This window comes from Nicotiana tomentosiformis, chromosome 2 (genome assembly GCF_000390325.3).
Source record: "Nicotiana tomentosiformis chromosome 2, ASM39032v3, whole genome shotgun sequence".
NCBI classification, from domain to species: domain Eukaryota; kingdom Viridiplantae; phylum Streptophyta; class Magnoliopsida; order Solanales; family Solanaceae; genus Nicotiana; species Nicotiana tomentosiformis.
Genome location: NC_090813.1, coordinates 19,075,912 through 19,088,778, shown reverse-complemented (window position 1 = coordinate 19,088,778; position 12,867 = coordinate 19,075,912). Strand labels below are relative to the sequence as shown.

Genomic DNA, 12,867 nt, shown 5'->3' with positions numbered 1-12,867 from the left:
AAACCTCAATTTGTTAGAATCAATATCATTGTTCATCACCCATAAGATAAACAACACCCTTAATCAATAATCAACAACCAACAATCCAAATCCATAACCGCTCATATTTTTCTATCAAACCCATCAACTCATATCTCATGAACTTAGAGTCCATAATCAATAATCCAATGTTATAATCAATTAGAGGGTGAAGACATTACCTTTTTGAAGTTCAATCCTCTTGAATTCGAGTTCTAGGGTTTTTTTTCTCAACCATGATGTCCCAATCGAATATCTAATGATTTGGAGATTTTACCCATGTTAATAAGGTATTGGGGAATTGAAATTAACTTAGAATCACCATTAGAACTTACCTTGGATGATGGAGGGACCTTTGAGGAGTTAGGTTCTTGAGAGCTTCCCTTTCTAGAGCAAGTGTTTTGTGTTTTGGGGTGTGGGGGATGAAGTATGGCTTTAAAAAAGACCCCCGGGTGCGCTCCCGCGCACTTGAAGGCCCAACTGCACACCTAACGTGCAGAAAGGCAGTAACACTGCCACAAGTGCGCGGCCGCACACGGAACCATCCGGGCGCGCACCTAGCATGCATATTGCTCATTGCTCTGTAAAACGCACATAACATTTTTCACAAAGATCCGTTCGAGATCCACAATATATAGTTGAAAAGATATTTCAAAGGGCTACAACTTTCGTGTTTTGCATTTTCCCAAATTCCTTACACATTTTCACTACATCCTGCTGCAAGACAAACCTTTTGTAAACTTAGTCGATTTATCAAATCTTATGCACCTCACTCTCCGTCTTGATTCCAAAATAACTATTTTCACCTATACTCATCCCGCTAGGACTTCATATGTCTAAAATATAAAATTAATTCCCATTTAACATATCCACCTAGTCCGAATGTACGGGGTGTTACATTATCTCCCCCATGGGATCATTCGTCCTTGAATGATTGTCCTGACGGAAACTATGACTAACTCTGGACCTTAAACGGGTCTGATGGAAACATTTAAACACTGGAATTTCATGAACACTTGTATACTAAACTGAATGAATACATAATTACTGAACTGTTTAGATACTGAACTGAATGACTATTGCATTGAGTGAATACTGGTCTGCCATGGATACCTGAATACTGAACTAACATGGATATATGAATATTGAACTGGCACGAATATTTGAGTACTGAATTGACGTCAATTTCTGAGTACTAAGCTGGCATGAATATCTGAGTACTGGACTGACATGAGTATCTGAGTATTGAACTGATATGAGTAAATGAGTACTGAATTTACATGAGTATCTGAGTACTAGAAACTTGAATGTCATAACATGATACGTGAAATACTGGTTGTATGGGTGTAAATTCTAGTGGCAACTCTAACTCATAAGCTAATTGGCTTATCCTTCGTAGGATCCTATACGGCCAGATGTATCTGGAACTGAGCTTTCCTTCCTTCCCAAATGTTATAACACCTTACATAGGCAAAACTTTCAGAAACTCCCAATCATCAACTTGAAAATCTAGGTCTCTATGTAGCACGTCCGAATATATAGGACTTTTGGTGGCTCTGAGCTGTTTTCAAACGCTCTTGAATCAACTTGACTTTCTCTATAGCCTGATGGACCAAATCTGGTCCCAACAACTCTGCTTCGCCAACTTTGAACCAACCAATTGGCGATCTACACCTTCACCCATACAGAGCTTCGTACGATGCCATCTTGATACTAGAATGATAGCTATTATTATTAGAAAATTAAATGAGAGGTATGTGATCATCCCAGTTACTTTTAACATCATGGACATATCCTCAAGTATCTGAATAATGCACTTTGCATTGCCATCTTTCTAAGGATAAAAAGAACTTGTGCCTAATCCTTTCTGAAAGGTCTTCTAAAAGTTCGTTATAAACCGAGCACCATGATCTGAAATGATGGACAACGGAGACCCATGCAATCAGACGATTTCCTGAATGTACAACTTGGCATAATCTTCTGCTGAATCTGTGGTATTTACTGGCAAGAAGTGTGATGACTTGGTAAGTTGATCTATAATCACCCAATCAAAGACAATAAATTTGCGTCAGGAAAATAATCAAGACCAAAAATATTGCAACAATCGTAGTATTTGATTTCAAATATTTGAGTGTACAATATCTATGAATCCTCTAATTCTTCTTTCCAATAGTAAATAAATTCAAGGACCTTTGAGCTTGATCTTAAATCTATATTTATTTTCACGAACGATGATCTTGAATTCAACTATCACAAACTTTGATTTGAACTCGTACTCCTTGAATATTGACTTGTTCTTCGTTCTTGAGCTTGAACTTGATTTCTTGAGCTTGAAATTCTTGGTTCTTGAGCTTGAACTTGATTTCTTGTACTTGAACTTGATTGCTTGAAGTTTGAAACTTGTAGAGAAATTTGCGGCGTTTGATCCACGAGCTCTCTCTTGCTTTTTATTATAACTTCCGGTCTCTTTTCTGGGTTATGAAGACACCTATTTATAGTTGTGGGAAGGAAGAGTTATGATAAGAACAAACTCTTTCCGACCAATCAGACTGAAGTGTGACAAGGCCGCATTTGATTGGCCAGAACATGTCACTTGCACATGTGGCGCATTTTCATTGGCCTTTTAATTTGGCTTGGCATGCTTTGTCATTTTGACACATAGCAAGATCTTATTGGCTCTTCCGTTTGACTTGGCGTGCCACGTAATTTCACATGTGGCACCAAACTTGGCCTCTAGGAAGATGATATCTTGGGCCTAATGAAATGGGCTCATCACTTTAGCTCAATTAAATGGGCTAGCCCAATGGATTAAGACTTACTCATTTAGTCCATATGTATTAGACTTATATAATTAATTCAATTATATATTAGCCCATAATATTTATTTGGACCAATATATCTTGAATTTAAAATATAGTCCAAATTATTTTATTGAATCTAAATTCAATAAAATTTGTGTGCCTACAAATATCCCCTACTTCAAAACTCATCCCATTTAACGACTAGGCTTGAAGTAATGTGAAGAAACATCCTTCCTCCTCTTTATTTTCACATAAAGCTTAACCCATCCTTCTAAAAAGTAATAATGATAACTCCAAAGCTTGAAACACTAAGGTTCCAAATTCAGTCACGATGAACATGTTATTGGTTTGCTAATGTTCCATTTTGACTTTAGCCAAAATGGAGAATCATAATAGTCATAGGTATAGTATACTTGCCATTCTAGATTAATTAAATAATCTCAAATCCAACTCATAGCATTGCATGATATTTTGGCATTTTCCTACACAAGTGCCAGATGAGTTCTTTATGCAAGTTCCATGTAAAGTGGGCTTTGATTGGTATGAACTATTTAGATCAGAATTTTCAAGGTAAGTCCAAGATCACGTCATGTAAGTCTTGAGTTTCTTCTCAAATAGTTGTGCAATTTAGTGCACGTGGCTCCGTCAGAATCAAGCTTCTTTCCAATACTTAATTAGACTTCTACTTGGATTGTGGAACAAAGTATTATTATCCGATCAAATTACCGCATCCCAATTCATGTGGGAAACTAATTGTCGGAGCCGACTAAACATTGATCCCACATCGGCACTTCACGTTTCAGTAGCCCCCTTTAAGATCTATATAAACCCCTGCTCATCTATTTATTAAGCATCAATTGCAATTTTGCGTTTTTGTCTCTTTTTTTTTAGGTCAAACGAGAAGGATATGTTCTTGTTTAACGAGATAATCCATGCATAAAGAAGATAATCTTAGAGTGTGAAGGGATGGGTACTCATCCCCGCCCGAATATCGGAGAGATTACTCTCATGGCCCAATTATCGGAGAGATTACTCTCAATATGAATCGACTATATGAGAGATTACTCTCAATGTGGCTCGACTATCGGAGATATTACTCTCAAAATGACCCGACTATTATAGAGATTACTCTCAATATGCCCCAACTATAGGAGAGATTACTCTCAAGAGACTTACATGTCCACCTTAAGATTGGAAAATATAGTTTTCTTTTAAGGACAAACCCACGAAGAGGCCAACTTAAGGTGCAAAGGGACTTATATGTGCGCCTTAAGATTGGAAAGTTATAGTTTCCTTTTAAGGAAAAAAACTCACGAAGAGGCCAACTTAAGGTGCAAAAGGACTTATATGTCCACCTTAAGATTGGAAAATTATAAAGCTTCAACTTGAAGACTTCGTGGACTTGACGATATTGACTTGAATATTTGAAAACTTTGAAGATTTGACGGACTTTGCATACTTCAAATTGAAGAGTGGCGAACGTGAAGACTTCAACTTGAAGGCCAATGGACTTGAAGATTTCAACTTGGAGACTTCAACTTGAAGACCGACGGACTTGAAGACTTTAACTTGGAGACTTTGAGGGTTTAAACATTTCAACTTGAAGAGCAGCAAACTTGAAAACTAGAGTACTTAAAGAATTGGTGAACATGAGAACATAGTAAATCCCTAAACTTCAGTGCAAATACTTGGTAGCCTCCTAAAAGACTATAATCTCCCTATTGAAGACACTGGTTTATCATGAAGGTTTGCCCTCTCTAAGTCATATAATCTCCCTTTTGAACTTATGCTACTGAACTCAGAATGAAACTCTAAGCTGCCTACGTACCTCGGTGAAGAGGATCAAGTCATACCGTAGTTCAGAATGGGTGGATATATTTTTTTTATGTCCTAACTTTTGCTTAGGCCGCCCCTTTCGAGGTTTTCAACCTAGAGGACTTTTTTTTTGTCCTAACTTTTGCCTAGGCCGCCCCTTCGAGGTTTTCAACCTAGAGGACTTTATTTTTTTCTTCTTTTTTTTTATGTCCTATCTTTTATCTAGGTCGCCCCTTTCGAGGTTTTCAACCTAGCGGACTTTTTTTTTGGGTGGGCCATACACAGTTTAGATTCATACGGGCCAGGAGTATAGGAACATGCAGTTTAGGCCCATGCGTCAAGGAGCGTTTCAACTTCAAGGGTAATACTTCTTCAAAAACTTGCCATTGATAGGGCCGATTCTCATGCCATCGTGATCAACTAGCTTGTAATCCCTACTTGAGTAAGCTTCTTGTATGACATATGGCCCATCCCATTTTGATGTAGTCACGACCCAAACCGATGGACCGCGCCGGGCACCCGGTACCTTACTCAACCGAGTACCAACGTAACGTATCTTTCGTATCACACTATCATAAGTAATTGAGCCGGAGAGGATGTCGTGAGATAAGTAGAATAAAACATGAGGAAATACTCAATATAAGGTAACCCAACTTGATATACCGACTTATACATATGACGTATTGGCATGTATGGCCATACTAGTATATATATACATGACATCTGTCTACAAGCCTCTAAGAGTACATAAATATCATAAAGTTCGGGATAGAGCCCTGCCATACCAAAAAATATATATTCAAATCATACTGACCAAATAGGCAACTCCGGAGCAAGTGAAGTGCACAAACATTTTCTGCTGAGCTGATAGCCTACTAGGAGAACTCTCAACCTATCTATCGGGACCTGCGGGCATGAAACACAAAGTCCCCAGGCAAAAGGGACGTCATCACAAATAAAGTACCGAGTATGTAAGGCATGACAGTAGTATATAAAAGACATGAAAGAAACATGGAGTAAAGAACTTAACCTGAAATTCTGAATAGCTCAGTGAATCATGAAAATTTATAATATCATGCATGTGCATATAAATGTCATACCATGCATAGGTATATGCGTTCATAACATTATCAAGCCTATGAGGGCATCTCATCATATCATCTCAGCCAATATGGGCAAAGTCATCAACGTATACCAGCTGATCGGGTGATGGTGCGTATATAACGCCATAACCTTTTCCCATATCCCATATACATATAATATACACATATATAACGCCTTCTGGTCATGGATCAATGTACATGTATAAATGCATGAAATGCATAAAAAATACGTTAATAAGATTTCTCAAATATCATAAAATCAATATGCCTTTCGGATAAACTTTATCAAATACATATTTTTATGAGACCCATGAATAGAGGATATAATAATAATTCACATGGGGAATAAATAATATAGACACTCCTAGTATTTCTATGAATATAGTCATTTATGAAAGTTGTGTATTTTGCTCGTTTCGTTTGTATCATTTGGATCGTGCCAAAAAGAAAGAAGGGATAGCCCTAACATACCTTAACTCCGTTGACTACTTAATACCTTCCAAGAAATTCTTCAAACCACTCAATTCAATCTACCACATCATAAGGAGATTCAAAATCAGTGCTGAGTAAAGGCTAAGTCCGCAATTTAAACTAGTAGTTCGTTTATGTAAATTTGTGCAGCATCTCCCCTGTAACTAGGCCCTCCTCCAATACCATATACCAACAACAACAAGAACACAATAATAACAACATGTGAGCATCATTTTCCAACATTATCTCCATCACAATATGCCACAAAACAGCCCACACACCCTAATCACTTCATACATAAAACGACAACAAAAGTAGTGTCAAACAACTTAAAATAATATAATGATGAACGACCAGCCCACCATTCCATTATTATGCGGTGTTTCTCCACACAATTTGTCCTCCAAAACTCCATTAAAATTTATAAAAATATACACCCCAAAGGCAACACGAAACAACCCACAAAACAGTCCACTATAAAGTCAAATAACTCGAACTCACGGCTTCCGATCACCGTCCCGTGAGTTCTAACTATTAGGAAATGAATTTATGAACCTTACTTGATATTTAAGCACTTAAATACAGAAATTAGGAATTTTATTAACTATTAAATACATTCCAAAACTCAAACTACAAAGAAAAAGAGAGGCGATATAGCGATACTTACGTCGTAGGGATCGTTCTGATGTTATCGCTTCTCGATTCCGTGCCCGGGATGATAATATTCTTTGAAACACTATTAGAGAGCTCAAGGATAGGTTTTATGGTATTCTCTGGTCAGGTTCTATGTAGAAATGAAGATAGACGAGTTAAGACATATATATCAACGTTTGAAAAGTCAAAAGGTGCTAGCTTGGTACCCTCTCATTCGCCCATCTTCCAAGGCTTATAAACTTTTATTCGGATATTGTATAAATGAACGGTTAAGTGCGTTGGAAAATACATTCCAATACCTTCAATTTGGTATATAATATGTCCTAAAAATACTTCATATAGCACACGAAATATATTTCTCAAAAAGCTCTGTTACATGGCAAATCCTTAGTCGATTTTTCCGCAACTTTAATCCAATTTTTCCCAAACTTCATATTTTCTATCCAAATATTATATATAGCCATATTATGACTTTAAAATCATTTAAATTATGATTAACAAGTCTCATATTCATTACGTCACCTTAGGACGCACAGGGTGTAACAGAAGTGGAATTCCCTACAGGTTTATGGAAGTAATAATGGGTCTTCGTATGGCAAGGACTTAATCTCCTACTTGAAAGGATCTCGGGCGAACTCTTTTATTGAAGGCGTGAGACAATCGATCTTTATAACATTCAATACTATGTTGATCTTCCAACCTCTTCTTATCAAGAGCCTCCAATTCTGCTAATCAAAGTCGAGCATTTTCTTCATCAGTGATTCCTTCTTGAATAGCCAATCGTAATGAAGGTATTTGACGCTCGAGTAGAAAAATGGCTTCGACTCCATAAATGAGTGAATAAAGAGTCGCTTGTGTTGGTGTGCGGTGAGTCGTCCTATATGCCCATAGAGCTTCTTCCATACGGTCATTCCAATCTCGTTTGGATTTGGAGATGACTTTCTTTAACAAGTTGCATAGAGTTTTGTTGAATGCCTCAGCTAGACCATTGACGACAACATTATACATCGAAGAGTTATGTTGCTTGAAGCCAAAGAGATCACAAATCTTGTTCATCAACCTATTATCGAATGGTTTTCCATTATCCGTTATTGTGTAACGAGGAATGCCAAAGCGATAAATTATGTTTACTCAGATGAAACTTGCAACATTTTCCTTATTTACCTCCTTAAGAGCAACAGCTTCAGCCCATTTTGAGAAGTAGTCAGTTGCAGCCAAGATGTATAGGTGCCCACCAGAGAACTTTGGCAGCGGTCCAACAACATCTAATCCCCAAGCATCAAACGGCCAGGATGCCACAGTCGGGTGCAACACTTCAAGAGGTTGATGAATAAAATTCGCATGGAATCGAAAAGCCTTGCATCTTCAAGTGTAGTCCAAGCAATTTTTTTACCATCGTTGGCCAATAATATCCCATCCTTTTTATATGGAAGTGGAGCTTTGGTCCAGATTGGTGTGACCCACATACCCAGAATGTGCCTCTTGCAAAGCTTGGAGTGCTTCTTCTTCCCCTAAGCATCGCAATAGTACTCCTTCGAATGACCTTCTGTATAGAGTATATTTGTAGTAAAGGAAGCGAGGTGCACAGCGACGGATTTCAGTCCTTCTTCTCGGATTTTCTGGAAGTATCCCATAGTATAAGTAGTCGATAATGGGTTGTCGCCATTCTTCTTTCTAAACTTTAGAAACATCGACAAGATGCCTGAGTTCATTTTCTTCACCTTCAGCCTCATTTGGCGGCGGTACTACCCATTTTTGGCATACAGTAACTTGCGTTTAACGATGAAGCTAGGGCAGCTAAAGCATCAGCCTTCTTATTTTCTTTCCTTGGCACATGCTGAACCCATTAATTTTTAGCGTAATCATGATATGGGTGTATTTCAGGCTTCTTAACCTCATAACTACCTAGAAGCCGATTGACCACTAACTAAGAGTCACCAAATACTTGCAATTGCAACCGCTTCATTTCGACAGCCATTTAAAGCCCAAGTATTAGTGCTTGATACTCAGCAACGTTGTTAGAGCAGAGTTGCGTCAACGTAAAAGAGTAGGGCAGAACTTCACCTTGAGAAGTGACAAATACTACACCAGCACCAGCTCATCCGCGATGTGCAGCACCATCGAAGTACATCTTCCAAGGAGGCTGAACTTCAATGACCATTGCGTCCTCATCAGGTAGTTTGTCAGTTAGCTCCCAATCATCAGGTATAGGGTGATCTGCTAAGAAGTCCGCTAATGATTGCCCTTTTATAGCCTTTTGAGGGATGTACACGATTTCAAATTGTTGAAACTGGAGGTACCACTTTGTTAGTCGATCACTAAGGACAGGTTTTGACATCACGAACTTGATGGGATTTTCTCTAGAAACCAAACGAACGGTATGAGCTTGAAAGTAGTGCTTTAACTTTTGGATTGAGAAGACTAGCGCCAAACATAAATTATCAATTTGCGAATAATTTAGTTCATTTAGTGTTATCATCCTGCTCAAGTAGTAAAAGGAGTTTTCTTTCCCTTCACTATTTTCTTGGGCCAACAGCGCTACAACATACCTTTTTTGTGCTGAAATGTATAGTATCAGCGGACTTTCCAAGTATAGGGGCTGCCAAAACTGGAGGCTTCATCAATTAGAATTTAATGCTCTCAAAGGCATTGCTCCACGCTTGGTCCCATTTGAAAGGGACACCTTTCTTCATAAGGTGATTGAATGGTTGGCAACTTCCAGCTAGGTTTGAGATGAATCTCCTAAGGTACGCTAACTTTCCTTGCAAACTTTTCAATTCGTGAATATCCTGAGGCTCATGCATTTTCAAGATTGCATTACTTTGGCTTGATCAATTTCAATCCATCGATGTCGGACAATGAAACCAAGGAACTTTCCGAAAGTAACTCCAAAGGCGCATTTCAATGGATTCATCCTAAGTTGGTACCTCCACAGTAACTCAAACACCATTCTCAAGTCTTTCAAGTGGTCGCCTCTCTTTCTTGATTTTACCACCAAGTCGTCCACATAGCATTCGACATTTTTGTGTAGAAGGTTGTCAAAAATATTCTGCATATCCCTTTGATAAGTAGCATCATCGTTCTTCAAGCCAAAAGGCATTACCCTGTAGCAATAAATACCCTTGGGGGTACGGAATGCAGTAAGTTCTTCATCTTTTAGTGCCATGCGAATTTTATTATAGCCTGACGAACCATCCATAAACGATATTGCCTCATACCCAGTAGTAGCATCGATCATCAGCTATGGAATAGGAAGCAGGAATTCATCTTTGGGACACGCATTGTTGAGATCCCTGAAGTTGACGCACACTCGAATCTGGACATTCTTCTTCCTTACATGGACAATACTTGAAACCCAACTTCATGAATAAATTCCGCTTTGATGAGTTTGTTAACTTCGGTTTCAATCAAGGGAACTAAGTCCGGCCTAAAACGCCTTTGGGAGAGTACCATTCTTGACGGCAAGGTGATGGACTACTACTTTCGGGTCCAAGCCAGGCATCTCTTTGTATCTCCAAGCAAAAACATCCCTGAACTCCTTGAGTAACTCTATATAAGTGCTTTCTTCATCCACTTCTAGTAAAGCACTTAGGTAGGTAGGTCTTGGTTCTTTATCGGTGCTAAGTTTAACTTCTTTTAAGGCATCAACTGTAGTCTTCACTCCTTCTTCAAGTTTATGTGGAGCATCTTTCACATCTTCATCTTCTTGAGGGTCTTCATCATTGAAGGATATGTGATAACACGGTAAAACATCGTCCAATTTCTCGTCATCCTCTATTAGAGATAAAACACCATGCTCGCCTTGTGCAGTAACATGATACGAAGAACCCACACTTTTTTCGTCTTCATCACGTTATTTAGTGTAGACCACAGTGTATGGATTCACCTTCAGTACCTCATCACACGAAACCATGACTTTTGTTTGTCGCTTCACGCTAAAAGGAACTAAACTTTGGAAATATTTAGAGATCTTCTGAATTTTGGGAAAAGCGGTTGTTTTTGTATTTCGATAATTTCTCAGGAACTTATTCCCCTTCTTTAATGGACCCAATCTCTCAAATACAAAAGTTCTCACAGTTGATTTTCCAAGTCGATCAAAGACAGAAGGCATGTTAGAAGCGGCAAATTCGTCTTCTACAGTAATATAATTGCCGCTCACCCTTCTTATGGAGATGTGCACTGGTGATGGTTACTTGTATCCCAAACCTTCACGTGGTTGCCTCGTCACATCTTCTGATAGGAGCTTCCCTAACTTTGATGGCTCATTGGGATTGTATCTATCTTTTACAAATAGCCTGTAAGCATTATGATCAAAACCTTCATCTGTTCGCTTTGTAGGGAGTGCCACATTGTGCAAACGATTTTGGGCTACAAACCCTGCAAGTGACTTTGAGGACAACTTTACTGCCTCAATTCGTTTTACCGGAAGATTTAACTCCTTTAGTATGTTAGTTTGGAGATTAGATGATTCGCCTTCATCTTTCTTTCTTTTAGGGACATATTGGAGTGCAGGACTTACTTTATTGACATAAGATGCGTTGGGTTGTACCTCCTCAGTAACAGCTTTGGCTCTACCAGCAATCACCTCAGCTCTTTTAGTTGTGGGCTCGCCATTCTTGCTTTTCATGCCATCGTCAGCTTTTAGCTTCTTCATAATGCGGTTCTTCAAGTAAAACTTTGAATCGGCAAAGTGTGACTCAGCCCCTGTGAATGGCTCATCATCAGCAACTATCTTCTTCTCAAATTCACCCTCGTAGTACTTCAAACATTGATGGTAGGTAGATGGAACCACTTTATTCTCATGTATCCAAGGCCTTCTGAGCAAGACGTTGTATGAAGTCTTTGCATCGATCATACGCAGCCATGCACTTGATTGCATATCTTCAATGGTGATTCCCAACCTGATAGCACCTATGGATCTTTGCCCCCCTTGGTTAAATCCTTGGATCATCACATGACTTACTGAGAGTTCGTTCATGGGAATACCAAGTTCTTTCACAGTGCGAATTGGAAAAATGTTCACTGAGGATCCTCCATCAACCAAAATTCGATTTACCCTTTCATCAGACATATAGCCAACCAGGTACAATGGGCGGTTATGAAGAGTGTCACCTAGCAGAAGATCGTCATTTGTGAACATGACTTTTTCCTCACAAGCATTAAATTCTTGAGGAGTGGACTCGATGAGCTTTTCCGAAGATGGTGCCAATGGTAGGTCATCACTCTTTTCTTCCCCTTCGTTAGCATGGCAACAGGAAGCATCAATACCTCCATGGGAAATCTTCGTGCGGAACCAACTTGGTAAAAACTCCTCCAAGGTCACTGGATGTCGTGGCTTTTGAGGGCGGTGCACCTCCACTTTTGCTTTCTTTAAGTGCTTAATTGGATTCCATCTCCTTGGTCTTTTTACCATCATTTTCCTTATTGGTTGTTCTATTGATTCTTTTCATGGGCTCATTCTGTGGTGCCTACGATGAGTCACCAACATCCAACCTCTACCATCCTCAGGTTCTTCAACTTTGTTGTTCTCCAGTAATTATTTATCTTTACTTTCTTTAAAACTACATAATTCGTCTAGACTCAATGAGCCAAATGTGATAGAGACTTGGTTTGCGCTTGCTTTCTCATCTTCAAGCACGATCTTCTTTTCACGAGCCAAGTCCATAACTTTGTCCTTGAAGACAAAGCACTTCTCCATAGGGTGGCTCACAAGTCGATGATATTTACAGTAATTTGGGTCATCAGTTTTCCCAGCTTCATTTGGCTGCTTCATCTCTGGAAGCTCAATGAGATTTAACTTGAGGAGTTCTTCGAAAATGGTTGGCACATCAGAATCCAAAAATGGGTACTTTTTCTCTTGCATTTCTTTTAGCGTCAACTTTACACTTGGCTTATCTTGAAACGAAGTGGACTTCATACTCTGCTTCTTGCTCACCTTCATCGTGAACTTCACAGGTGATGTGTTGACATTCATAGCTTCTTTATTTTCATATCTTGGTACAAAC

At 38.9% G+C, this 12,867-nt stretch overlaps 1 protein-coding gene across 1 annotated transcript; it reads right to left on the bottom strand.

Moving 5' to 3' along the window:
* Positions 1-7,594: 7,594 nt before the first annotated feature.
* Positions 7,595-8,840, bottom strand: LOC138904434 (uncharacterized). Its single transcript, XM_070192933.1, has 4 exons — positions 8,808-8,840; positions 8,627-8,699; positions 8,027-8,175; positions 7,595-7,885 (listed from the first exon to the last, which is right to left on the bottom strand). The coding sequence occupies exons 1-4, from the start codon at positions 8,838-8,840 to the stop codon at positions 7,595-7,597; spliced, it is 546 nt and encodes a 181-aa protein (XP_070049034.1).
* Between the last annotated feature and the right edge of the window lie 4,027 nt (positions 8,841-12,867).